Source organism: Sturnus vulgaris, chromosome 12, assembly GCF_052056855.1.
Source record: "Sturnus vulgaris isolate bStuVul1 chromosome 12, bStuVul1.hap1, whole genome shotgun sequence".
Taxonomy (NCBI): Eukaryota; Metazoa; Chordata; class Aves; order Passeriformes; family Sturnidae; genus Sturnus; species Sturnus vulgaris.
Window position 1 is genome coordinate 1,706,805 of NC_142254.1, and position 27,967 is coordinate 1,734,771.

Here is a 27,967-nt window from a genome sequence, read left to right on the forward strand (position 1 = left end):
GACCGCCAACTTTCCTGCCCCCTCCCCTCTCATCCTGCATCTTTTTAGTCAGGTCTTCAACCCCATCCCTCTCCCAGCTCAGCAACATGCAACAAAACAACCAGAACAAACCCAAACACATAGAACCAACAACTTTCACTCCTTCACTTAGTAACATTTGGCTTCAGCAAAATATCACCTCATCTCCCACACCTCCTCTGGTACTGTTCTCTTTTTACTGATGTCTAAGTTCTAGATCAAAAAAGATATTTGTAGTTATGTGGGCCTCAGTTTCTTAGAGTAAGGACATCCCAAAATTGTTTCCCATGGAGTCTGATGTAAATTCATGGGTTTTACTTACTCCATGAGTGCTCAGTCAGTGCCCCAGAGCTCTGTGACTCCGTGGGCACAGAGATGTGCTTAAGGTAAGTGCTGCCTGCCATTCTGGAGAGGAAACCTGCAGAAATACATGCCAAAAGAGCAGCTTGGCTTGAGCCTGCTCTGTGTGGCCCAGCAGCTCATGATCAGCTCAGAGCTGAGGTGGGTAAGCTACTGTTTCCCCAGTGTGGCCTGGGCAGACGTGCTCACCCAGAGTCTGTACTTCACTGGGGCTCAGTGTAAAAGTCTCCTTCATCAACCTTCTTCCCAGCAGCTGAACCTCTCCCTGCTCTCTCTTGCCTCTCCAGTTGCCATCAGTTCACCAGAAACAGAGCTTGTTCCAGGTTTCCCCACCAGAGCTGGTATTTGAGAACTTCGTCACTCAGGAGGTCTCTGAAATGGTATTGTCTCTCGTAAATAAGGACAAGGTAAGTGCTGGGACATGGAGCTTTAAGACTGTGCTGAGAGAGGAGAGTGGTGTCATTCCCATAGTGTACAGCAAAGCAAGTTATCTGCTGCAGCACATCCAGAAGAAAATGTCTCAGCGCCTTTGTCCTGCAAGATGGTGGAAATCTTCCTGTGCAGGGAATTCTTGCCTGATTTTGGGAATGCATTGATGGTATCTATCCCAAAGGAGTTTCCTTCTCTTGAAAGCGCTGGACTGATAGGAATGTTGAGGGCTGTACAGCTCGTACCTGCTCTCATGCTTTGCCTTGAGTGTATACCACATCCTGTGTCTCCTTGGCTAATCTTGGCTCCTGGTAGGAATCTCTGTCTCTCTCAGCCTGTTTGGCTCCCTTTGTGCAGCTCACCGTCAAGGCTCAGAGGCTGAGTCTTCTCCACTTGATGCTGCAATCATTTATCATTAATGGCATTGGCAGTGCAGGAAAAGTGTTCTGAAACAGCCCTGGAATCAGATTTGTGCAGCAGAAGCAGCAGGAGGCCTTTAGGTGCCACTTCAGGTTCTTGCTAAGCTTCATCCGGCTCTGCTCAGATTTTCCAAATGCAATGTGGTGCTCTGCTTTCCCTTTGGAGAACCACAGCACATGCAAAGCCATGTGCGCCTGGAGGTTTTCAGCTTCACTTGAAGAAATGGTGATTGTTTTGCAGTTTCCCAAGAGAGTTGAGAGCAAAAAACTTGAACAATGTCAGCAGTTGTGTTCCACTGTAAAGAGGAAAACTGAGACCATTTGAATTTCAGTCAGGGAAACATTTTCTCAAATGAGGCTTGTGCCAAGAGTGGGCTTGTGGGAAGAGACAGGAGGGTCTCAAAATCATCTGGTTTAGACTTTTTGAGAGCATTTTGGTGCTCAGGCTCGATATCTATGTGCTAGAAAACGCATGTTTGCTGTGTCTGTGTATTCCAGAGGGCAGAACCTGTCAGGAATGCCCAGCAGCCCAGCTTGCCTGCATAGGCAGCAAGAACCCCTGGAGAGCCAAGACTGGCTTTTGATACTGGAACCACACTGTGAGTCAGTGCTGGTCATGTTCCTCCAGGCAGAAAATGCCTTGGAAGCCCATAGTCGATAGGCACAGCCTGTGTTTCTGTCACCTTTGGCAAGCTGACTGCTCTCATCGTTTTGTGATTCTTCCTTGCTGCTTTACTGCCCATTTAAATTCTCTTTGTCATCTCCTTGGTTTAGGGGTTGTCTTGCTGTGTTCCTTCTTTTGCTTTTCAGGTTTGCTTTTATTCCCAGTAAGGCCACAGAGTTTGGTCTCCTCTCTTGCTGATCTGCCCACATGACTGTATCCCCAGAAGTGCCCTGCCCAAACCTGATCTGCTAGCAGGGAATTTCTTCCTTCCCCCAGGATAATGTGCTGTTTTGCTTTCAGGCAGCACATTCCCCCTTTGGAACACGACTGTATGGCTGTGTGTGGGCACATGCCAGCAGGTTTTTTTGGCCTTGTTGAATATGCAGATGACTTGGTTCAGGTGCTCTGTCTCCATCCTGCTGGTGCTGACCTGCTTGGCCCTTCCTTCCCACCAGGTTTTTTTGGCCTTGTTGAATATGCAGATGACTTGGTTCAGGTGCTCTGTCTCCATCCTGCTGGTGCTGACCTGCTTGGCCCTTCCTTCCCACCAGGCATTGCCCTACTGCCCCTGGCCAAAATGCTGGGCGCAGACAGAAGGGATTCAAGTTGACCCCTGTGAATTATGTGCCTTTACCACCACAGCTTTGGAAAAGGGGTCACCAGGGCATGGACAGTTCTCCTCTCGTCCTGTTTCCACCAGTTGCATGATCATTGTTTCATGTCTTTCCTGCAGTTTCCTCGGCCGGTGAAGGTCTCCATGGAGAGATCACCTCATTTTGAGCTGATGTGCCCCAATGATGTGTTCCACATCGTGCCACCAGGCACATCTTCCCCTTTGCGCATCCGCTTCACCCCCGACGAGATGAAGGTGAGACTGGAGGAGCCAAACCTCAGAATTATCTCCAAAGCCATTGTTTTCCCTGCACTCTGGCAACGGCCCATTCCATGCTGTGGGCTTGGCTCCAGGCTGTGGGCAGGCAGCCTGCAGCCACTCACACCTTGGCATGTGGTGTCAGGCATTGCACGCAGGCCTGACAGGCTCTGCCTCCTCTCCTTGCACATTGCTCAGCATTCCCGAGGGAAGATGAATGGGGAACAGTATGAAAATGACAGAGGGGTGTGTAGCCGTGGAAAGGGGTTTTAACCCTTTAAGTGCGGCGCAAATAAGATGCACAGCTACATGGTGGTCTGTCATGACAGAAAGAAAGAGACAAGTTTATTCAGAAACACACTTGGTTTTATAGCATGACTCGCAACCCCAAGAGTAGAGAAAAGGTGATTGGTTCAGAGAGAAGACACCCCATGCTTAGGGCCTGGTCACGTACCCCAACAGGTGTTCTATCTTGTTCTTAATTCCTTTTTATTTTGACCAAATTATCACCCTGGGAGAAATTCTCCCTAGCCTTGAGCTGGACCAGCTCATTGGCTGAGAACAGAGCTGAAAAGCTCCAGCCTGGAGTATTTTTCAGGCTGTAATTTTCTTACTTTCTCAATATGTGTCCCACAAGGGGTGTTGATGGATGTTCGGCCATCTCTAGGTACAGTGGAAAGGGTTTAATTATTATGGAAAACACTAGAGGAACAAAGAGGTCAGAGAGCTTTCCTCCTTCCTGACTGGCAACTGCTTGCCTGCCTCACCCTGGGCTGGAGCAAAGACGGTGCTTTTGCACAGCCTCTGTTCTCCAGCCTTGCAGTTGTGCTGTCCCAGAGCCCAACTGACCACGACACAGCTGCAAGGCCAGGGCAGAGGATGTGCTGTGCCCGTGAGCCCAGCCTGGCACAGGCACACTGAGCTCTAGGGGCCCTTAGCCAGCAGGAGGTTGGTGAGCTGCAGGGGACTTGGCCGCCTGCTTGAAAGAGCTCGTGTAGGGCAGGTACAACCTGCAGGCAGACCTGTGAGCCCAGAGCCTGTGGCAGTGACACTGCTGTGGCTCTGTGTTCATGCCTGTCACTGTGGTTCCTCTGTCAACTGGCACCATTCTGTGCCAAAGGAGCTTTTATGTGGAGGTTTGAATACCAGTGCTGAGGCCCTGGCAAGTCAGATCTCAGTGCTGTGATCTGGAGGCTTTTTCATGCAGAAGGCTTTAGGACTTGGCATCATGGAAGGCAAGAAGCCTTGCAGGGAAACAAAGAGAGGCTCTTTCCAACAGCATCCCGCTACCTCTTAGCACTGTTCTTCTCCTGACTTGGTTGGAGAGGCAAAGTTAGAGTGGAGTTCTGAGCCAAGTGATGTTTTTACACCAGGTCAGAGGTGCTTTGGGTGCAGCTGTTTTCTCATCTTCCTTTTGCTGCTTAGAGTCAGTTTAACACTTTGTCCTATTCTCAAACAGCAGGAATAGAAGCCCAAAGAGGAACGTCCTGTGTTCCCTAGCTCCATGTTCCTCAGAAGGGACTTAGGAATTATTTAATATCATTAAAATTTAGAGCAAAAATTGTGGTGGCCTAGGGCAGTTCTTTGTATGACCCAAGTGACACAAGAGCTTAATGCCACCGAGACAGATTTTGCAAAGTGCACTGGTGCCTTTCAAATGTGACATATTAGTAGAACTTAGTCTTCATTTTGGGGTGGAATAGGTGAATTGATGCCCTTGAAGGGTTATAGGAAATGGGTTTTTTTCTGCCATGGGGATGCACTAAATGCCCTGTGCTGAGCTAGTTTCTTTTCCTGCAGAATTATTGCCACGAGCTCGTCTGCCTCACTGCAAGGGAACGGATAGTTGTGCCAATTCGGGCCATTGGTGCCCGAGCTATCCTGGACTTCCCTGACCAGCTGGACTTCTCGGAGTGCCCAGTCAAGTACAGCACCCGGAAGACTCTGCTGGTTCACAACATCGGGAACCTGGCAGCTGATTACCAGCTGAGCACCCAGAGGTGAGGCAGCTCATCTGTCCTTGTGCAAAACCCCTTTGGGAGACAACAGAGCTGGTCAAGAGCAACAAAAGGAACCGGAGCATCGGAGCTGCTGCCCTGCAGCCCTGGCTGGAAATGGGCAGGACATGTGGGGCAATTTGCTCTTGCTTCCCGTGTTTTATGCAGGATGCAGCCTTTGAGCTTTCTCTGTCCCAGATTTCCTGCAGGCTGCTGGAACATGTTAGTAGCTGGCTTGCACCTTCCTGGGCACAAGCAGCTTCTGAAATGGTTACTCCCCACTGTCAGCCAAATAGACCCATTCTCTGGGAGGCCACAGGCACGTGGCTTTCCAGTGGTCCCTGCATCACATGCCCAACATGAGCTATGTTTGGGCAGCCGGTGCAGGTCCTTGTACTTAAAGCTGATCTGATTTCCCTTGTCAGCTGAGGACATCAGTCACCTCTTCTGTTCTATGACAAACCTTTGAAAGCCAGTTGAAAATTTCAAAGGGATGATTTAAATCTCTGAATAAGGTCTTTCCCCCTTTCTTTGAGATTTCTTTTTAAATACTCCGAAGTTCCTGTGTTTCTGCCGCTTTTTCATTTTGGTTTGTGTTAAATGTTTGCCAAGAGATCCTGAATTCTTCATTGGCAACTTTCATAAAGGGCGAGCTCCTCTAATGCCTGTCAATATACCACATGCCCATAGGTACATGCACAGGTGTATAGGAAATAGGAGACATTTAGTGAATATGTGAAAAGCAATTGGGCTGATTTAGAAGACAGAAGTATAGAATAACTTTGTCTGGAGGGGAGCCTCTGGAAATCATCTGAGCAGACATACTGCTCAAAGCAAGACCAGTGTCTGGGGATTGCAAGGTGCCATTGGGAGATCTGGACCTGTCTTTAGATGCCATACAAGAAAACAAGCATGCAAATGGTCCTAGTTAAAAAGAGAAGAAAACCCATTCAACCTATTGAAACCCCCTCCATATCTCCATACCTTATCTTTTCTGACTGTCAGGTGCAGTAGTGATTCATTGATAGGGTAGATCTAACAGGATGAGAACTGTCTTAAAGAACAGCTCACAACTAACAGATAAAAGGCCAAAATTTAGCCTGCCAGCCCCAACCAAATGGTTTTCATTTGGTTATTACAGTGTCAGGGATGTCTCCTTCACAGCCCTTCTATGTGTGGGCTCAGGGAACAGCTTAGTGATGTTGGCTGAAAATCAGAGGAGTGAAGTTTAACTGTAGAGCTTGTGTGCTTGGGTCTTGGGGAGCCAGGTCTATGTGAGAGATGGCTGCTACAGCAGTAATAGAGGAGTCTGGTGGGTACAGCCCGGGGTGGGATGTAGAAGTTGCAGGGGCTGATTTGCACTCAGTTTTTCAGTTCTGACAACTGAGTCCTGAATTTGGCTGGATCCTCTTCTCCTGATAATTTGAAAGTAAGAAGATACTTTCTTTCTCAGACAATCCCTGAAGTCACCTCCAGGATTGTTATTCCCATTCTGCCATTTGAGGGCAGGCTCAATCTGGCTCTGGGGCTGCTGGGGCTTTGTCTTTCTTGCCCTCTCTCCAAAGTCTCTCGTCCAGCACATAAACATTGCTGGCCCAAGGCCTCTCCATCAGCCAGTAGCAATGTTCTCACTAGTGGTAATGGGAACAGGTCAGGCCCATAACTGCAGCCATAGGTCCTTAATGAGCAGAACCTGAAGCAACTTCATCAGCTGTCACTATTGGCATGAGTAAAGTTCAGCTTGCCAGATGTTCTCTTTATTTTTGCATGTGATGCATTCATCACCAAACTCCCAGAACACACTCTTAAGTGACAGATTGATCACCAGCAAATCACCAAGGCCAGGAACTTCTGTTTCCTCAGTGGGGCTGTAGAAGAGCACCAAGCCCAGCAGCTGCTGGGCAGAAGCACATTTCACCTGAGCTGTCCCTGAGCATCAAAGCACAGAGTCTTGTGTTTGTCAGGCTCAAGAGCTCTTTACCTGGTGACCAATCCTAATTGCTCCTGCTAAATCCAAAGTGCACCAACACATTTACATAATTATTTCCAACACATTACACAGTTTCTCTGGTGGGCCAAGCGAACTGTTACCAGCCTGGATGGCAACCCAGAGTCCCAGACTGCATTGCTGGTAAATACACAGAAACCTCCTGTTCTGCTTCTTTGATGTGCTCCTGCCAGAGTATGGGGGAGATGAGGTCGTTTTATCCCACAGGATCTTCTGAGGGCTGGATCTCCTCACAAGTGGGTCAGTAGCTGTTTCTGATCCCGTCTGTTCTGTCTGTCTTCTGTTGACTGTCATCTGTTTGCTCCCCGCTGAGCAGCTCCCAAGTGAGCTGAAGTGACCTGCACTGCAGAAGGAGTACAATCCCCAGATGTCCCCCTGAGTCCTGATCCCTGTCTTTGTGTTGCAGTCCTTTCTCCGTGGTTCCAGCCAGGGGAACTCTGGGCGCCGGTGACACCATGCAGGTGACAGTGGAATTTCACCCGCTGACTATTGGTGACCATTCCGCGTCCCTGGCAGTGTGCTGCAACACAGGTGAGTGCTGGGCCCTGCACAGGGCACAGGACAGTTCTCCACATCACTCCCTGTTGTCACATCTTCCTCAATTCCCTCTAGATGTTCCAGCTTTCCAGCAATGTTTCCAGCAATCCCCTCCCCTGTTCCAGCTTTACCCTAAAGAAAACTAAGAACTCCCTGGTGTTTAGGGGGTTGATAAAGTGGATCCCCTCTAACAGGGCTAAGATTTTTGGAATCCTGTTTTGCTGGCAGTTGCTGAGTGGAGGAAGGAGGAACCCTGATTCTCCACTATCGTGTGGCTGTGCCTGGGAGAAGTTTGATTTTATTGCTGAGCAGTGCTGTATGTGAGGTGTGAGGTCTCCAGCAGACCCTCTCCAATGCAATGTATTTCTTGCACACCTCTGTCCCGTATGCTGCTTCTCCATTGGCTTGTCACAGACCCTTTTTCTATGTTGCCCTCTGCACATACATTTAGTTTCTGTCTAATAACATTTTCAGGCCCTCAAGTTCCTGTTTGGTGACAAATCAGGACAAATCTTTCCTCGTCCCCATTTCCCAGGCCATTCATGCTGTTGCGGACCTCTCAGATCTATCTCCCATTTGATTTCTAGACTGAGGAATCCCATTCAATCTTCATATAGAAGCTGCTCGGTTCTTATTAATATTTCCTTTGTCTCTTTTTTATTTCATTTTAAATGCTCCAGCTTGGGTTTTGAGATCAGAACAATATAAAGTATTTCAAGACTGATGTGGCTGTGGGTTTGGACAGGGAGATGATGATGATTTTCATGGTGTTCATTTTGTAGTGGTTTGTCACATTGCAGAGCCGGGCTGGTTGTGTTTCCTTGCCTGTGTCCCCTCCTTCGGTGGGCTGTCACTTCACTTGTTCCTCTGGGCCTCTTTTTTCTGCCCACATGCCCCCAGGCATATTTGCTTGTCAGCAACAAAGGATCCAAGGGATCTGGAGAGACAGGAGTCTCGTGGGGTACCCAAGGGACACCCTGGGCAAGGCAGGACTGAACAGGGCTCCTCAGCGTCACCTGAAGGACTTTGATGCAGAAATCCCAGTGATCTGAGTGGGTCACCTGAGCACATCTGACCAATCTCACTGTACCTACTGTCAGCTTGGGGCCAAATCTCTACAAACACACTCAGAAATAAGGTGTTTAGGGAGGTGCCCAGGACATCCTCACGCCGTACATACAGAGCTGTCAGGATGTGACAAATGTACTGATCCATGGAACTGCTAATACAGCTAAAAGCTGTGACACTTTCTAGTGCAACCTGTTGTTTGCTCTGCTCCTTGTGCTTCCATCAGCAAGTGAGCTGAGCAAAGACTCCTCATTGCTTTGTTCCAGGTGAAAAAAGCATCCAGACAAACCTTCACGGAGAAGCTGTAGATGCCAACATTGGGTTGAGCACATATTCCATGAAGATTGGGAAGACTTTTATCAACACGTCAAACTATACAACCATGTTCATTGAGAACAGGAGTAACATCACAGCCTACTTCCAGTGGAAGACTTTTCCTACTGAGGAAGATGAGAATGAAGAGAAGAGGAGGTTGGTTTGAAAAATGCATTTCAGTCAGATACATGGCCCAAGACTAAAACTAACATATGGCCTCAGGGGGGTGTTGGTGCTTTTGAATGGTTTAGGCCAAGTAAACCATCTCTGGCACTAGGGTGTGTGTCCTAGGCTTCAGGAGCTCAGCACTTAGCATTGCAGTTCCATGTCTATTCCAACCAAGGATGGCATTTTGGGAAGGAAAGGTTGATTGCAATGACTGGATTTCCGCAAGTTCTAATTGGGCTTTTGCCTCTCTAATCTTCTTCTACATGACCTGGCAACATCCTTAAACATTTCATGACTTGCCAGCCCCTCTTTCCTCTTTCTTTTTTTTTTTGTTTTTTTTTTTCCCCTTAGTTCCTTCAAAAGCTGCTTGCTCATCCAGGCTAGCTGTCTTGCCTGTCAGCTCGTCTTTCAGCACACAGGGACAGTCTGCTCCTGTGCCTTCAAGACTTCTTTCTTGAAGTATGTCCATCCTTCCTGGACCCCTTTGTTTTTAAGGGCTGTTTCCCAAGACACTCTCCAAACCAGTCTCTTGAACAGGCTGAAGTCTGCCCTCCAGAAGTCCAGAGTGGAAGTTTTGTTGATGCCCCTTCCTTGTTTCACCAAATATTGAGAACTCTATTATTTCATGGTCACTGCGCCCCAGAGACAGTGGTGAGCAGATGAAGTTCATTAGTTATTAGGGAATTTCCTGGTGCTATCTAGTTCCTAGACCCCAGGGAGGCAGCAGACTCCCCTGTGGAATGAATCCAGTTGATACACAGGGCTCTCAGTTCCCCTTACAGGGGAGTCACCTACTACCACTACCCTTCTTTTCTTCTTAATACTTGAGGCTGTGATCTGTCTGGCAGATGAAGAGCAACTGGGAGACTTTCCAGACAGAATTTTTTCCTTAGTGCCATCTGCCTGACCCTCTGGATACAGGGCCTCATACCAATCCTGTCAGGGCACCTGGGGAGGTGATGGGGGTCAGGATGGAATTTTCTTATCTCCCTAGCAGAGACACATTTCCATTCCCCACCGTCTCCTAGGTGTCCTCTTTCTGCCTGATCGCAAGAAGGGCAGAGCTCCTCAGACTCCAGTGAGCTTCTCTCAGGGTTGGAAGGGTGTAACTCCACCAGTTAATTTCTGTTTCACTCTCCCTAATGCTCCTCAGCCTTTGCACTTCTTCCTTGAGCTCTGCCACCAGACAGAGCAGATCATTCACCTGCTCACACTGCACGCAGGTGTCTCTTGCACTATCCTCTGATACTAACACCAGGCTCAGACCCTCCCTGCAGCCAGGGCCCTGGACAGCTGTGTCCTTCCTGGGGGGTTCTGTTTGAGTTAGTACACTCTTGCTGGCAGCATAAATGGCTTTTAATCATTTGTTGTTGTGGTATGTTGTTTAATGTTAATTTTCCTTCTGTGTTGATGGTTCATCTCAGTTTCTTTCCCCTAAGTTAAGTGCATAATGGTTTTTCCCTTTCCCGCCCTTGTCCCAGTCAGTCATCCTAAACCCCTCCCCTTTATCTGGAACCTTCCCTGTCCCTCACCCTAAACCCTGCCCCACGGCATGTCAGTCCTTTGTAGCCCCTCCCTTTGTTCTAGAAGTTTCTGTGTCAATCATTCCCTCTTGCATTCATGATTGGTTGTATTGTATGTATCCCCACCCTCGGTTTGCCTTATTGGCTCAAGGTACCCCTTTCCCCGCCTTCTGTACCTCCCCCCGTTACCCGTTATTGGCCAGAGTTTTGTGCCTTCACCTTGCTCCTCCCCCGTACTTAAGCCGGTGTAGAAACCATTCTAACTGCCTTTTGCGGTTCCCCCTCCCCACCTCTGGCCTTGTTATCTTTTCCTTCAATAAATCCCTTCCCCCAGAACCGTAAAAGGTCTCTCCTGCGACTCTTTATCCCTCCCTGACGACTCGCCCAGGCGTAGCTGTTGCTACACCCCTTCTTCGGCTCCCGGAGTGGTGCCGGGGAGGGGCCACTCACCGACGTAGGCTTCCCGGAGCTAGCCGGTAGCCCAGGTGAGGTGGGCAGTGGGTGGAAGAAACGTCAATTTGTAAACCATTGCTGGGAAAAAAAAAAAGGCAGAAAGAGGAAAGAAAGTAAAAAAACATGCAATCACCTCACAACAAGCCAAAAGACACAACTCACTACACAAGGAGGGTGGGTGGCTGCTCCCTTTCTGCTCAGGCTGTTTGTGTGAGCTGCTGTGCAGAAACTGAAACAACACCGAGCAAACTGCTGTGCCAACAAAACTGCTGTGCCAAACTGCTGTGCCAAAATAGCTGTGCCAAAACTCCCGTGTGAAAACTTCTGTGCAAAACTACCGTGCCCAAATTGCCGTGGCAAGCCTCTGTTTCCTTCGGGCCAGGTCTCTCGCACTCCCCAGAGCCATTTTAAATTGCCTGCAAAGGACCGGGAGATCGAATGGCTGGAGAGAGGGTCCTTTAGTGCCCTGGGTTTCTTGGTTCTGCACTGTTCTCTATCTACTTACACAGTGTCTGACTTCCATACAAGCTCTCTGTGTTAAAAGAAAATCCCATTACCTTCTCTGGCTACTTCCCTGGGCTGCTTATTTCCATTTTTCCCACTTGCCTGGACCCCAGGTGATCTGTTTTCCCCTCAGAAGCAACTAGGTTTCCTCAAGGTCAACTTCCAACTGGTTTTGGTTTTGTGGGTTTTTTCCCAATTACATCTGTCTTCATGCCAGTTAGACTGTCACAAGGACATTTTGTTCTTCCTGACTTCCAGTCTTAGGGATGGTTTTAGCTCCAAAGCCACTGTCCTGCTGTCACAGAAGCTTTTGGGATCGCAGAGCAGAGAGGACTTGTTTATGAGAGGAGATAGTGCAGGATCCTTTCCCTCTCAGGACATTCTACTACCATGTACTGGGATGGGACTCAAAAAGCTCTGGATCATGAAAAGGTCTCTCCAGGAGTTTGCTGTCTCCCTCCTGCACAACCAAGTCTCACCCCCTCTCAGAGCCTCTCTTTTCATGCATATAAAACCCTGAATGTCACTGAAGGGATGCAGTGCCTGAATTCATCCATTTCCTTTGGAAGTGCTCTGGGATGCTCTTGTGAAAGACAGAGCAGGGAACGGGGGCAGGTCCAAAATGGAAGAAACAAAGAGTGATGATGCTGGTAACACATAGCTGCAACCCAGCATCGTCTCCCCTTCCCGGGAAAGTCCTGCAGTGCTCCGTGATCTTTATCTGCCTCCCCCGAGCAGCTCAGTGGTAGGAAAAGCCAGTTGAGGTGACTGGTGGATTCTCCCTCAGTTTTGGCAGAGGCTTTGAGCCAGGAGGTTCTCCTGAGGGATGCTGGCTTTCCAAAACTCTCCTGAGCTAGCAGGTGTGGAGTAAAACTACCTGCTCTGCTAGTGGACAAGTTATCCTCTGATCCATTTGGGACCCCCATGGCTTGTGGTCAGCCCTTGCTGGGGAGCTGCTGCTGCTCCTCCTCCCCAGGTGCTTTGCTCTCCTGCACTCACACTTCTCTCTGCAAGTATGTGGCTTATTAAACAACCTGCTGGCTTTGTCTCTCCCTGTGGCTGCAGGCAGTGCTATTTGCTGCAGCCACTGAAAGAGGTGCCACCGGACAACTTCATCGAGGAGGAAGATACAGAGCAGGAGGAAGGCTCTAGTGAAGATCACACTGCCCTCCTGAGCTACATGGTCCAGGAGGAGATGGAAAAGGTGCAAGAAGACCCCATGCTCTTCTCTGATGACATTTTTTCCATTGAGCCAATGGTAAGTGATCGCTGAGAACCGAATCTTCCTCCTCTTCCTCCTTCTCCTCCTCTTCCTCCTCCCACCCATCCTCCCCCGCCCCCATCCTGCCGGCTGCGGTCACTCGGCAGATCCTCAGCTGGCTCCATGTGCTGAGAGGGAAGTCATGGAGTTTCTGTGTGCGGCTGCAGAGCTCCCTGCTAAAAGCATTTCTGCCCTGCAGGCTCAAGGCAAGACTGGGAGCCTGACAAAGCCGAGCTCTGCTGCCAGGGCTCGAGCTCAAGGGCACTCGGTGCGTGTCCTTGCAGTGTCCACAGGGAGCAGTTATTGTAGGCAGGGGCTCCCCCGGCACGTGGTGCGTGGGGTTTAGCACAGGCTGTTGGAGCACTGCCAGTTCACATATTGACCTGAAGCATGCGTTGGGTCACTGGGAAAAGGAGGCCAAATTCAGCCCAAGGTTCATCACAGAAATGCCAATCCCTTCCTGTAACCATGACTTGCACTATTTCTGAGTCTCCCTTCCAGTGTCATCTGTAAGCCTGGACACAAAGGTGGAAGGTTGAAATGGGCCTCTTGAATTCTCTTGCACACAGGGACAGAAAACTTTTTCTTTTCTGTTTATGCAAGCAAACCCCCCAAGTCCTCCCATCAACCAGAGCCTTGATTCTGAGTATTGGTATTGTGAGAGATGAGGAATGCCTGGTGGCTGCACAGTGCAAAATCCCTTCTCATCTTGGAGTAAAACCTAGAATAATCCTAACGTCTGCTTTCTTTCAAAACAGGTTAAACTAATATTTTTATTTCCAAGGAAGGGTTCTCTTCTTGAGAAGAGCCACCAGTGCACAATGGCAGTTGCATACCACTGTAGCTGACAGCAGCATGATGTGACCAAGAGCCTGTGTCAGAGCAGTAGGAATGTTGTGGAGAGTGGGAGCTGATCAGCTGAGCATTAAGAGCTTCCAGCAGTGTGTTGAGCTGGGGTTTGAAGTGTTTCCTAGGGCTCCTTGTGTTGTTCACTCATCATTGATGCTCTAAATAAAGGCTTACGGGACTGTGGTTGAAAACAAGAAATGCGAAGTTTGAAGATTAATGCTTTGCTGTCTCTTTCTGATTTAGGAGGGAGAGATCAAGCCGAATTGTTCGGCCGAAATCAAGGTGACCTTTAAACCCCTAGAAGCACTAGGGTATCTAAGTGTGGCTTACTGCAGCATCTCAGGTACAGCTCCTTTCCCCTGCTTCTCTCACCCACAGTGAAGCCATGGTGCAAGGCCGAGCCCGCTGGGCTCCCCTGTAGCTGCTGGGAAGAGTCCCTGGTCAGCAGGGCAGTGCTGGCACATCCCCACTGTCCCTGCAGCTTCCATGGAGTCTCTCGTGCAAGGCCAGGGCTCAGAACACCTGTGTCTGGGTTACTGATCCCACAACAACGCAGGCAGTGCAGGGAAAAGTTTTCATGCTGTGACTTTGCCAGCATTTCCACAAAGGCCAAAGAGCTAGAGAGCAGAACAGCTTTAGTGAACCAGCACTAAGTCCCTCTAGACCACTGACCTCCAGGATGGCTCCAGGTGACATGGATCCATCATCAGAGGGAAGGAGCTGAGTTAGAAATGTGCTCCCTGACCCTGGATCACATCCCACTGCCCAGACACCACCAGACCAGAGGTGGCTGAGCCCCACTGAGCCCAGGGTGTTTGTAGAAGGACCACCCTTGGCCAGCAGCTCCTTCTGTCCCTGTGTGGGAATTGTCCCCTGGCAGCTCTGGCTGTGGAAATAGAACACAGTGCTGAGTGTCAGAAGTTGAGGACTTTGGCAACAAAATCCTGTGCTACTGGGCCAGGTAGTTTGGCAATTGCCAAACTCTTTATGAGCTTTGTGCCTTCGGCGAATGGATTTCAAATCTCCTCTAAGTGCATGGGAAGGAAACCATAGAATCATAGTATGTTAAAGGTGGAATGGACCTTAAAGATCGTCTAGTGCCAAGGCCTGCCATGGGCAGGGACACCTCCCACTAGACCAGGTAGCTCCAAGCCCCATCCAGCCTGGCTTTGAACACTTCAGGGCTGGAACCTCCACAACTCCCCTGGGAACCTGCTCCAGTGTCTCACCAACCACACAGTAAAAAAATGTGTTCTATTATCTAACCTAAATTTTCTTTCTTTCCATTTTACCCATGACTTCTTGGCCTGTCACTACAAGACATCAGAGATGTTTCAAACTCAGCAAACTGGTGGCTAAAATTGGAAAGCAGCCCAAGGAATGGGTTAGAAATTGGAAGTCAGCCCCAGGGGATATCTCCTGAGAGACGAGAAGGGTCCATATCTTCTCCTGCAGCATCAGGAGTTGGTTGCATCCGTCTCAGAGTCAGGGACTGGCATTGAGGCAGCCTTGAAAATACAGTATAACAGAGGGAATTTTTGTACTGAAATGGACATCTCTCCGCAGGCCGTGAGAGCAGGCTGCCCCTGCGCCTCAGAGGGCAAGGCCAAGGACCCTTGGTTGAACTCAGCTGTCGTGCACTGAACCTTGGGAACATTTTTGTCAACACCACCTACGTCTGTGAGGTGAGCAGCAGGGCTTGGGATGGATCCTGATGGCTCCTGAGGCAGCAGCAAGCCTGGTGGACCTGTGGAATTCCTGCCAACCTGGGCAGTTGTGAGCAGGGGATATTTGACGTTCTGGTCAAATCTGGGGGGTCACAAAGGTGTGTCTGTTGTTCATGAAACGCCAATCCCTGCTTTTGGGCAGCCTTCCTTGGGGATCAGCTGGGAGGCTTCCTGCAAAAGCGCTTGACACATGAAAGCAACACTGGGTCAAAAAGCTGCTTGTTCAGAGGCTTTTGTGGCAGCTCCAGACACAAGGCACCTTTGTACTGAGCTCTTCAGAAGCAGCTGGAACAAACTGGCCACGTTTGATCTTCAGTCCATGGCAAACAATTTTCAGTCAAGTGTCTCCTGCTTATTCCTGGAAGTCACAGGAAAGCCATCCAGCCTCCTGGCTCAGTGCTGGCCCTTACAAAGGCCTTGGGAGTTCTTCCCCTTGCTGACCAGTCCCTCACTTCAGCCTTGGTGCATCTCTGACTGTAGAAAGAGAAGACTGTCCCTGGGAATAAAGCAAAGGATTTTTCTACCTATTTGCCTCCCCCTCAATAGTGTCAAGTTTGCAAGAGAAAAAAAAACAGCAACTGAAAGAGCTTAAAAATGAGGCACTACATCATGCCAGACACTTTCAAGAGCCTGGATGTGGAAAGACATGCTGAGTTTTCTTACCAAAAGATGGTGCTGTCTATACATATGGATGCTCATGCCTCATTATCAATGTATTGTTTTCATGATATGGGAAAAGGTGAATAAGTTGATGGTACTGCTGGAGCTGTGCTAGCTGGGGCAGCAGCAGCTCTGTGGTGATTCACTGTGCAGCTGCAATCACCCCACATTGCTCTCAGGGCCAGGTCTGAATGAGCTTGGTGATGCTGACCAGAGGTGGACTGCTCTGTGTCCATGGGATAACCCCAGGGTGATTCCAGTTATGTGGAGTTACCACTGCTTTGCATGAAAACCCAAAGGCAGAACTTGTCCTGTTGTATTTTTTTGACTTCTGCCATTCAGCAGCACAAAGCATCTTCTGCCTTTCCTGGGTGTTAGTTGCATCATTAGACAGTAACTCACACCAAGGGAAGATTCCACATGTATTTCCATTTTATTTTCTTGCTGCTGCAGGTGACACTGATGAACCATGGAGCTATTGATGCTCCCTTCACCTATATCCAGACAACTGCAAACGTGGGCTACTGCTTCAAATTTGCACCTGAGGAGGGCATCATTGCACCAGGTGGGATCCAGACCATCCAGATCTCCTTCAATGCCACCGTAGCAGGGAGGTTTGAGGAAGAATTCCAGTTCTCCGTGGCTGGATCTCCTACGTCTGCAATCCTGACAATCAAGTAAGGGCTCTGGGAACTTGGTGGGCACATCTGCAGCTGTCTCTGCGACATCCCCCACCTGCCTCATTTTGGGGTTGAGCAGAAAAAAAAAGGTCTTGCCTGAGGCCTTAATCTCTGCTCTGATCCTGGCATTGCCTTCATGTGGGGGTGCGTGCTGCCATGTGTCGTACCTGGGAGCTGGAATGACTCCTCCCTGCAGGAATCTCCCTCTGCCTTGGGCCGTGGCAGGCAGTGGGATGGATCAGCTTTGGGCAGTAGCTGCTCTGGGATGTCCCACCTGAACACCCAGCAAGGCCCCGAGGGCGTTGGAGATGGGCCAGCCTGGGTGATTTGGCACCAGCAGCAGTGATTTTTAAAACTTCCCTTAAGAATCCATCCCAAACGGGCAGCAGCAGCCTCACCTCACCTGTCATGGCCATGCTGTGGGGGACAGGCTGTGCTCCCAACTCCTGTGCAGAGAGTGCTCTGGTGCCTCCTTTCTACAGCCAGGAAAGGGCTGATCCCATGGGCATTATCCTGTAGGCTGGTACCATTGCAAGAGATAATCCTGGCCCAGCAAAAGGGAGAAGGGGTGATAACAGGGGAGGCAGAGCTCAGTCTCAGGACCACAGCAGCATGAGGGGCTTGTCCCTGCTAGCCTGAGCCATGTGCTGGTAGCATGATGTAGTGTAAGCAGGAAAGCTGATGCTGGCTGCTCTGGAGCTTTGGAGCTATCTGCTGCAGTTGGGAGGCCCTGACTCAAGGCAGTAAAGAAATGAAAGCAATCTGCAGTCGATTATACCAATAATATAAGGGAGATGGATAAAAAAGAACAAGAAAGTTATTGCTTAGCAAGAGAAAAGCGGTGAGTAGGTCTGTCCATAGTAGAGAAACAATTATGCTGGCTTTGTTTTTGGAGGAGAAGTACTGCTTTTCTATTTTGGGAATCGAGAGGGAACCTTTCACCATCAAATAATTGATTCTCCTCTGTCCCTCCCCCAAACTGGTCATGGGATGTTATTGCATAAGCAGCTTTGTCCTTGAGCAAGGGCAGGTGTCTCTTGTTGAGATGTGTAGAGCAGAGCCAGTGGCAGTCCTGTAAACACAACAGAAGGCACAGTTCACTGGTCCTTGATTTTTAACCAAAAGGCAGAGTAGGCATTGATTGGCATCAAGCATGAAATAAACTCGTGAGTGTTGTGCAGCTTCAAGTGCTCATTTCAGCGGATGTTGGTGACTTTTGGAGTCTGCTGAGATCAAGGACAGTGAGGTGGTGTGGTAGATTCAGGACATGCATGTCCTATTGCTCTTGGCTGTGCCAGCTGGTGCACTGGTGACAAGATGGTCCTGTCCTGAACTGGTGCACCTCACTGGGTTCCTCTGAGAACGGCCTGTGCTTTTGGAGCCCAGAGCACGCTTGCTAAAAACAAAAAGTAGCTGAGAAAACAGGCAAAGGATGGGTCTTGGCATGGAAATCTGAGGGAAGGTTTCTTGGGTCTTGAAGGCAGTCCAAGGACAAAGACAAAACTGGGTTGAGGGCACAGGGTTAAATATGGGATGAAAGAGGCAGGTCTGAGGGTCAAGGTCCAATGGGGACAGGGAAAATTGGTGCAGAGGAGCGACAGCCAAGCAGGGGAACCAAAAGAATAACAGGGGTGGAGCACTGCAGCAAATCAGAGCCAACAGAGATCAGGAAAGGGGAGAACATTCTAGGAGGAATACAAATAAGGTGAACAGGGGCTGAATAGGGGTGGAACAACTGTACAAACCGATAGAACTTAAGACATTAACATGTGCCTGCAAAGGCCTATGGGAGGGAGGAACTTCTCACCATAAGCTTAGAGTGCTGTTTCTCCTTGCCTTCTTCTGCCCCTCCAGAGCTGGTGTTCCAGCCCCAGGGGCAGACTCTTGAGCCTCCATACTTTCCTCTAGAATTCACCTGTTGACTGTGTAGAACTGTTGCTGCTGTTTTCAGAGAATGCTTGGGTTTTCATGTCTCAAAACTCTGTAATGATTGTGTGGGTCAAAATCTCCTGAGAAAGCTCCTCCATGGAACAGCAGTTGCAGCTAAGAAGTAGCAAAGCAGGAAAGGCTGGTTACAGAAGTTTGTAGGGACACTTTGTCACAATCCACTGTTAATACAGGCGGGAGTCCTGCTGCTTCATGTGATCTCAGGGGTGCAGAAGACACAACAGGGGACAACAACCAGTTTACTCAAAACAGTGCACTTTTATTGAGTGCCAACTACTCAGTGTTTGCAATAGAGGGGGGAAATATAAAAGGAAACAAAGTAAAGGGAGAGAGAGAGAAAGAGGGGAATGGGGGAACAGCTACCAACAGATGAGACGCATCCTCGTGGTCCGGCCAATAGACGTGTCTTCTGCAGGGACTTCTCAAAAATCTTCTTCAGACAGTCACTTTTTATAGTCTTTTTCCAAAGGGAGTGGTGTCCGGCCAAGAGGTGGGGAGATTTGTGGGCCATTGTGAGGTGCTCTGAGAAGCAGGTGCAGGCATACAGAACATGCAGTTTTCAGTTAGAGCCTGCTCAAAAGCATTGTACCGTGGACAGCACACACACAAACAATCACTTGGCAAGCATCCACCTCGACCAGGCCAGAACTCCTGTCCAGAAGCGGGTGGGAGTCCTCGGGGCCTTAGCCTCTGCCCTTGCGACAGTCGTGAGGCGTATGAGGGAAAAATTCCAGACCAACTCTTACACACCTTTATGTGCATCACATTACAGATGGGGAAACTAAGGCATGGAGCCATGTCTGAGTGTGTTTTCAGGGTCCTTCATGGGACTACCAACAACTCGGGGACTTTTCCTGCCTGCCCTGTGGCCAAAGCCCCATCAGTGGCTGTTGGTTGCATGCCACTGGGCTTTATCTGCCTCCTGTCCACGTGGACACTGTGCTGAGCACGTGGTGGTGTGTTGATTTGAAACCCACAGTGCCCCTGACCAGGTTTTATGCCCCAAGCCACGATAGCCAGACACTTTGCAATTCCCTTTAACCAATTCATTTCCTCCTCTGTCCTACTCATCGCAGGGGATGTGTCTCTGAACCTGAACCAACTTTACACTTCAATGTCAATGAGCTCGACTTCGGTGACATTTCCTTTGGTGAGTGTTCCCTGGGCTTGGGCACAGCGTGAGGGATCTGTGCATTCCAAAATGGACCATTTGAACATGAAAGCATCCATCACTCATGTTCTGCCACAGCAGCCTCTTCAGGGTGTGAACTCCAGGGCTGCTGGTGCCATTGTGAGATCAAAGAGTACCAAGGAATAGAAAGGGAGTATTTTCTGGTGTCTCTGTCCTGGTTTAAAAGACAGCTGTCTGCCAAGGAAGGCGGGAATCTTCCCGGAATAGAAAGATGACCCCCACACAGCCACAGCTAGCAGAAAGGAGCTGATGGAGAAAAGACGAGAGGGGTCTTCTGCATGGAGTTCTGATGGAGGTTTATTGTGGCCACACACTAAAGGGGTCCAGGAGCAGTAGAGCCAGAACAAAGGAGATTCAATGCTTAAGGCAAGAAGGGACAGACTAGAACACGAGGGTCCAATGGGCTGAGAACACAGGGACGGTACAAAGGTGGGGCAAAGGGCAACAACCAATAAGGAAACGGGGGTGGAACACTGTGGAAAATTTGAGGCAATGGCTAAACAGGGAATGGAGAATTTCCCCAGAACTGGGGAGGGCGTTAGGGATGACATAACTGTATATGTACATGTGTACATATGTGCATATGTATATATGTATATGTACATTAACATAGAGGAGCAAAGAACTGTGGGGAGAAACCCTTTTTGTTGTCCTGAGTTAAATGCCCTTTAGGCATGCCTGTCCTTCCAGGGCATGGAGATTGGTATCTCCCTGGCAGGCCCCTGGGCCTCCACACCGCACCATACGTGGCTCTATCTCTGGCTTTCCAGTATGGAAAGCAAATCTCAGTGCTAAAGCAGAATAAAACCTTGCAGGCAGCAATCACAGTGAACAGCATGGGTATGATGTCCCTGTTTGTTGGGTGAGATGGGACATGGCTCCTGATTGCTAATCTCGAAGCAAGGCTCACGTTTGCCTCCAGCTGAGTGAACTCTGAGCCGTCACGTGCTTTGTCTGTTTGGCCCAAACCAAGAGATACCTTAAGGATCCTGCAGAGAGAAACTGCAGTAGGGTGCTTTGCATCACGTTCTAGTTCCTGATTCCATCCTCGTTCTTTTGCTGTAGCTTCTCTCAATGACAACTCGCTGTTTATATCTCTTGAAAATGGTGGGAGTGTTGGCAGACTTAACAGGGAATTTTACAGCTTGAATTTTCAGAGTAAATGCTCGGTCTGGGTGCATACTCATCAGTGACAAATAACTCATGCTGATTTGGGGCAGGTGAGGGAGCTCCTCTCCATCAGAAAGAGAGAAGCTTGCAGTGTTCAGCAGGGCTAAGACTGGGCATTTTCAAGACTGCAGTCTGCAATCAGTGTCAAAGAGAGCTAAGTGACAATTAATTTCTCATGCAGCTTCTTTGGTGAGCTGTGGTTCAGATAATAAGGAGCTAAACCCCAATCACACTTTTATCCTAGCAGGATATTCCCACCAAGAGTCGTGACATAACTGGTGCCTAAATGGATATTTGTGTCCTTTTCCTAGGCTTTCCCTCCACCAAGACCTGCCGCCTCACTAACCCCTCCCCAGTGCCCCTGAGCTTCAAGCTCCGCATGTCTGACGACGGCACGCAGCCTGCTGTTAGTAGCTTTGACCAAATACGCAACGACAGCGACCCATCCTGGACAGAAGGAATTCATTTTTATGTGGAGCCAAGGGAGTTTACAATGAATCCCAAACAAGGGACCATCCCTCCCCAGGGACACCAGGATATCGAGGTATGGGAAGAGTCCAGCAATACGTGCTTCAGCACCAGGGCTGAAGCTTCACTGCAGTGTGGGAGGGCTTTAGCTCTGCTGCCAGCTTTGAGCATTGTGTGAGGAAGAGATCTGCACTGGCCTGAGGCCTCTGTTAGCTGCCTTACTCGGGATATTCCTCAAGGAGCACTGTTTGGTTTCCAAAACCATATGCCGAGATCACATACCATATAGTCAAGTACTGAAGCCATTCTTGGGGTTTTGAGAGTAATTTCTTTGATTGCAAATGGGCAGAGGAAGGATGAGGACAGAGGGTGGCAGCTAGAGAGATGCCATTGTATAAAGCAGTTTCCTTTTGTTCTTGGTTTGGCTTCTGCTGTCCTGGGGAGCAGAATGATTTGTGTTCCCTGCAGGGATCTCCAGAAGAGACAAAACATTCTGCAGCTACGAACTGCCCAGCACTTGCTTGGCCACCCTTTGCCCTCAGCTTCCTGCTGTAAAGCTCATTCTGTGCAAGTCAGCAGATTTCCTCTGCATTTACGTCATTGTAGTTAGATGAAAAATTGGCGCCTTAATTTGAATACAGTGGTGTGGAAAGCTTTAGTCTAATGTTTTCATTTAGCTGACCCTGATAGCAAGGTGTGTTGATCAAATCTGGTATTGCCAGAAAGCTTTTGTTACTCTCACAGACTGTGCTCTACACATGGACCAGCAGAAGAATTAAGGCCAAATCCTCCCTTTCCTTATCATGCAACAAGAACTGGAGAATATCACATGTGGGTAATGAGCTTTTTAAAGGAAGAATTCACTGCTCTTCTCTTCCACCAGGTGACCCTGTGTTCCAACACCGTGATGGAATTCTACCGGAGAATGCTGGTGGACCTGGAGGGTTTTGGCAGTGGAGTGGCATCACTGAGCATCACGGCCAGGTACCAGCACTTCCCTGGCCTCCCCCAGCACACTGCCTTGACCAGGGTTTGCTGGCTCAGCTCCCATGTTTAATGGCCTCATGTTCTGCCCAGCTGCATGTGAGAACAGCAGTGCTTGGAAAGCAGCCTGTGGTGAAAAGCACCGCTGCTCACAGCCCAGCACGGTCCTGGGCCTTTTTCTAAAGGGACCAGGAATGATATAATTTCTTGGCCTGGTTTTTGGTGCTTGAGGTGCAACAAATTTCCCGAGGGCCTCCTCTCCTTCTTCCTGCAAGAGGTGGAGTTGTGCTGGCTTGCAACCACCCTGCATTGCTTTGGGACACACCAAGCAGCTGCTGAGAGTCAGGGTCTGCTTCTGTTCATGAGGGCACGTGACAGCGGGGAAGTGGCTCACAGCAAGAGTGGTGAGGGCAAGATCTTACGAGGGATAAACAGCCCTTGATGTGGCAGGCCAGCTCTCGTTTTTCTCCTTCCCTCTGCTTCCCATGTTGAAGCTTTAATGTTCTCAGACTTAAACCAAAACTTGTTCTTGCTGCAGCCAAATTCTATCTTGCTATGCCACTGTGAGCATCAGTTTATGACAAGAGGGATGCAGTTCCCTGGTGCTCTTCCCTCTCCCAGGCAGAGCCATCCAGTCAGTGCCTGGGCTGCAGTTTCGTTAAGCAGGTGTAAAATTGGGGACAGGCAGTGCATGGACCTGTGAGGGACTGAGAGAGCTGTAGGAACTGGGAGGGGGTGATCACCCATTCTGTAGGGCAGGTGGTGTGCTGAGCCCTCCAAGGCTGGGGCAAACAGCTGAGTTCTCAGGCAGGGCAACAGTGCCATGGGAGAGAAGGGAGTCATTTCTACTGACACACTAGTTGTGTGTTCCTTGAGCCTTAGTGAGCACTGATCCTTTTTGGGAAGGCTCCCTCAGAGCTCATGGATCACTGGGACTGTTACAGGAGTCCTTGCAAGCCTTCTTGGGTAAAGGAGGGGCTGAGGCAGCTGTGGGACAAAGTGCTCTGCCTAGGGCACTTGGCAGCCTCTGGCTGCTGCCTCTCAGGGTTTGCCCCTCCTTGACAAGACATGTTTGAGTGGGAAGACTTTGAAGGCAATTGATCACTGTAGGGCTGTTAAATGTCTGTTTGACAGTGACAAATGTATTATGCTCCATTTCACAATCTTCGGGGGTAAACGTTCTCCGTTCCCTCAGTATCTCTGATTCTCTTGGGGTCATCTCTGCCCAGATGTCTCGTTCCTGAGCTGCGAGTGTACCCCCACATGCTGCTGTACGATGAGTGCCGCCCGAAGGTGCCATATGAGAGGAAGTTCCTCGTTGTGAATGACACCGACCTTCCTGGCTGCTACGGGCTTGTTCCCCAGGTTTGGCATCGCATCCACCTCCTCGTCGCAAAGATGACTGAGGAGATTATTAGGGGGAAAAAGGGTTTGGATAAGACCTTGCTGGTTTCTATTCAGTCTTAAAGATCTGCTGAGAACAGGATCCTACATGAATGCAAACTTTAGGATGAAGTTTAACCTCCTGAAGAAACAGTTTATGTTCTAGTCTGCAGGGAGTTTTCTTGTGGGAGATCTTAGAGGGTTGTGAAAAGCTGCTGCCAGCCCAGACACCAATGCCTGTGCTGGCAGCCTCCTTGCAGGAGCCCTGAGAATGCTAAGCCTACAATTCTTGCATCTTCTTTGTGCCTTTTACCTTTGTCCTGGGGATTTTTAAAAATGTGTGTCAGTTGCTGTTATGGTGGATGTTAAGGAGTTTATAAAGTTTCTTCAGAGGTCTCTCTGAAATTGCATTTGATTCTGTCCCTTCTAGAAACGCATGGAGGACACTCCTGTGTTCTACTCCAGCCCCCAGCCCTGTGGGATTGTCCAGCCTCACAGCATTGCAGAGATTCCAGTTGTACTCGAAGTCCAAACATTGGGCGAGCATCGCACCAGTGTTGTTATCGGCGTGTTCGGGGATGAGAGAAACCCACGGGTGAGTGCGAGGGGAGATGTGTGCCTTTGTGCAACTCGTCCTGCCAGGGTGCAAAGTGTACAGGGATTCTTCTGGGGAAAACAGGCACAGGCTGCTGTGGAGGCCAGAAGGGATTGGTGGTGTAAATAGCTCATGCCTTACATTACAGCTGGTAATCTCAGTGTCTGACACAGAATGTAGTTCATCTAAGCTGGAATTGAGGGTCATTTTAATTGACTAACCTTTAAAATGCTATTAACTTTGGAAACATCTGTTTTAAAATGTCTTCTCCTCTCTCTGAGCACAAAAGAGGATGTGAAAGACTTCTGGGAACCTTGAGCTTCCTGTAAAAGAAGGGAAAGCTGGCAGTTGAAGAGTAGTTGCAAGGATTTAAACGTGTATTACAACATATGGAAATGATGATGCCAAATTCCCTGGATGACACCAAACATCTGAACCTGGGCCATTGTGGCACTGCATGTAAATCAGTCAACAGGAAGGACAGGCAGTGCCGGCTGTGCCAGGGAATCTGAAGTTTGACAAAACAGTTGCTTTCAGGCTGCTTACCTTAAAGAGGAGGGTTTCTCCCCATCAGAATAACCAGTTGTTTAACTGTAGCCTGCTCTTAACCAGAGATTTCTTGCAAAGCTTTTACCTTGGGATCAATAATTTGTAGCTTGAAAGTTTCTCTTACCTTAATCCTTTTTAATTTAGAGATGAGTATGTCATTTTTTTTCCCCAAAAGCCCAGCATTTCAGCTGGAGAGTGGTAGCTGTCCCTAAAGAAATAACTTGAGAGGGGTTGAGCTGTTTAAGCTTTTTTTAGGTTTCCGTGTTGTGGTTTGTTTTGGTTGTTAAAAACATCTTTCTCACCTGCTTCCTGGAACAGAGTGTAGTATTACAGAGCACTGGACGGCTGGCAGACATCTACCCAGTTCCAAGGCTGATAGAGTTTGGCAGGATCCCAGTGCTACAGCCTAAATCACAAACTTTTAGCCTCTTCAATGAAGGTCTTGTCCCTAGAGACTTCAGGATAGAGACAGTAAGTATCTGGGGGGCTGTTTTCCAGGGAAATGGACTGGTCAGAAGCAGCCATGACTTGGTTTTTATATGCAACATTTCCGTATCACCCTGTGTGAGAGGAGGCAAGATACTCCAATATTCCATCTGAGCGAGGCAAGAAGAGCCTGGCTCTGGAGGTTTTATCTGGGGCACCCCCCAGTGAAATCAGGTGCAGAGATGTTGGAGCAGAAATTAGTCTGGATTGTGTTGACAAGTTCTCCCTTAATTTTAGGGAAGGTCTTTAGCTGTGCGTGTCACATTTTTGGAGCTCTGAGATCAGGAGAAAGCTGTGGTCCTGTGCTCCCCAGAGAGCATGGATTTCCCTGTGGTTTCCCTGTTCCATCTACGTTTGCTTTGTGCCAAACTGCTGTTAATACTAGAGAGCCGAGTGCGAGGTGTGTCCTCAGGCTGCTCGTGAGGAGGCAATTTTCACATCTCCTGTGGGTCATGCCAGTTGGGCTGTCCACACAAAGCCCCGTGTGGGGGTAGACACCCCACAGCCTGTGACCTCTGTGCCTGACGTGGTGCCCGAGTTCCCCAGCTAGCTCCTGAGCCCACGCCGAGAGTGGCTGCTCCGTGACCAACAATGGTCTGCACAGCAGTAGAGCTGGGCTTGCTCTCTACAGCACACAGATACATTGAAGCACCGAGGACAGAGGCAAAGACCAGAGAGGGAACTTTTGCGTGGAATCCCAGGCGATCCATTCCAAGCAGGGCTCAGGGACAAAAGACACACACTGCCTGTGCGGGGGACTTTTCTACAGGGGAGGTTCTAGGGGAGGGTACAAACTCTCAACCAAGAGGGGGAAGACTGGGGAGGAGCACGAGGCAGGGTTTCCAGTACTTTAAGCAGTGAGGAAACATAGCGGGAGGGAGCAATTTAAACAAATGGGGCTTCCAAGATTAGGGGATTTCTGCAGGGGATTTCCAAGCAGGGGGTTGGCACAAGCAGAGATTGACAGCTTGGCAGGGGAAAGGGGCAAAGAATATTCCACAAGAGGCAGGTACAATGTGGGATTGACAATTCAGGAGCAGGAGGCACAGAGAACATTCTATAAGAAAGGGTAGGTCTTAGGGAAGATTGACACCTGGGTAGGAGGGTACAACTTAGGCTAAACCTACAACCTAGGGGGAACAGGAGCAAACCATTTAAGAAAAATCACACCTTTGGGGAGCAGCTGCTGAGAAAGGCTGCTTAATATGTGGAGGCTGCATAGGGCAGAAGGAGCTGGTGTTGCTCCCCTGGCATGGGGAGCAGGGCTGGTGCAGCCAGGAAGGGCTTGTAGATGGGGGCTGGGGCTGGGTTGGGATGTCTGCTTGGAGGGGGAGACCTTTGAGGAGCTGGAGGTTTGTTCTTCTTCATGCTGGGTGCGTTGAACTTGTGGAGCTGGATACAACCTGATACTGTGGACTTCAGTCCGTGGATAAAGCATCAGAGTGTGTGGGAGAGTCCAGGCTCAGCCTCCTGAGCCAAGGAAGAGGGGCGTGAACTTTTCCTCTTGCTGCTTTTCCAGCTGTTTGGGGGATAAATGCAACCTTAAAGTGAGGGATTTTTCCAGGACAGCTTTCTCTAACTCCACAATGAAATTCTGCTTTCAGCCTCTGCAGGGAGCAATGCACCTTGGCTGGCTGGGCCTGGCATGTAAAGGATGGGTTTCACATGCTCGTACCAGGGCTGGACCTGCAGAGCTGTGTTTGTGCAGCTGTGCTGCTGCAAGGCCTTTCCCCCTCCCCGGGGCTCTCTTGCCCAATCCATGAAGTCCATGAGAAAGCAGATGACAAGAGTTCTTGGGAAGAGTGGGCCATGCCCACCCATGACATGTCATTCAGTTTTCTTCTGCTTCCTGCTTTCCTGCTCGGCTGTAACCATTCAGAGGTGACTTTTCCAAAGCAGAGGGCACTGGGGCACCTCTCTGATGATCAGTGGGAAGTGAGGGCTTCAGTCCTTTAGGGGATGTTGAGAAGCACTGATGGCCCCTCGGGAAAGAATAGTCTGGTGTTGGGGTATTGCTCAGCTGGCTTTGCAGGCTTATTCTTCAGGCTCTCAGCAGTGTCCTCCAGCTGTGTGGTTTCTGGAATGGCATTTGAGCAGTCCTGGCTTCCTCGGGCCTTAAGCCTTTGTAAGAAGCCAGGAGAGAGAAAGCAGCTTTCCTTGACACATACTCCAGAGAAAGACTGGGAAAGGAACACTCTCCTGAGGATAGGTGTCCTTTGGGTCGGGTAAAACTGGCTTAATTAGGTGAGTCCATTAAAGGAGAGGAAAATACAGGTTGTATAAGCTCTGCTGTTGCCTGATACTGCTGCTTAAATTTAGGGAAATTGAGCCTTTACGATTTTTATCCTCCCCTCTTTAGTCTTTCCTTTTCTTATATAGCACAAGACAGCAGGCTGTATGGTTTCCATCCTACATGCATATTATGCTTGTCTTACAGGTTTGCAAACCCCACTGCTACATTATTGAACCCAGACAAGGAGTGATCCCCACTAGGGGCAAGATTCCTGTGACTATCACAGCAACCCTGGATGACGCTGGGCTTGTTGCTGACACTGTCCAGCTGTTCATTGGGAACAGCCTTTGGACCACATTTATGTTGGTGGCTGTGGGCACTGGCACCAAAATTGTCACAGACAAACCATTCGTCCCAGAGCTCAGCTTGGGATGCCAATTCAGGTAGGA

The 27,967-nt window shown here is 49.4% G+C and overlaps 2 protein-coding genes across 2 annotated transcripts; both read left to right on the forward strand.

Moving 5' to 3' along the window:
• The first annotated feature begins 448 nt into the window (after positions 1–448).
• Positions 449–8,355, forward strand: LOC148222315 (axonemal central pair apparatus protein HYDIN-like). Its single transcript, XM_088172229.1, has 6 exons — positions 449–523; positions 666–785; positions 2,624–2,758; positions 4,562–4,761; positions 7,173–7,297; positions 8,204–8,355. The coding sequence occupies exons 1-6, from the start codon at positions 449–451 to the stop codon at positions 8,353–8,355; spliced, it is 807 nt and encodes a 268-aa protein (XP_088028355.1).
• Positions 8,356–8,753: 398 nt separating this feature from the next.
• On the forward strand, positions 8,754–27,965 carry LOC148222316 (axonemal central pair apparatus protein HYDIN-like). The gene is made up of 13 exons (XM_088172231.1): positions 8,754–8,842; positions 12,400–12,592; positions 12,795–12,926; positions 13,688–13,787; positions 15,011–15,129; positions 16,285–16,508; positions 19,535–19,608; positions 21,132–21,364; positions 22,172–22,272; positions 23,502–23,637; positions 24,086–24,250; positions 25,118–25,270; positions 27,723–27,965. Exons 1-13 carry the CDS (start codon positions 8,754–8,756, stop codon positions 27,963–27,965), a joined length of 1,962 nt encoding a protein of 653 aa, XP_088028357.1.
• The last annotated feature ends 2 nt before the right edge of the window (positions 27,966–27,967 follow it).

Coding starts and splice junctions, on each gene's coding strand:
- LOC148222316 (XM_088172231.1), top strand. CDS start 8,754: ATGTTCATTGAGAACAGGAGTAACATCACAGCCTACTTCCAGTGGAAG. Junction 16,509..19,534: donor TCTGCAATCCTGACAATCAA/GTAAGGGCTCTG, acceptor TACTCATCGCAG/GGGATGTGTCTCTGAACCTG. Junction 21,365..22,171: donor AGGGACACCAGGATATCGAG/GTATGGGAAGAG, acceptor CTCTTCCACCAG/GTGACCCTGTGTTCCAACAC.
- LOC148222315 (XM_088172229.1), top strand. CDS start 449: ATGCCAAAAGAGCAGCTTGGCTTGAGCCTGCTCTGTGTGGCCCAGCAG. Junction 524..665: donor TCAGCTCAGAGCTGAGGTGG/GTAAGCTACTGT, acceptor TTGCCTCTCCAG/TTGCCATCAGTTCACCAGAA. Junction 2,759..4,561: donor TCACCCCCGACGAGATGAAG/GTGAGACTGGAG, acceptor CTTTTCCTGCAG/AATTATTGCCACGAGCTCGT.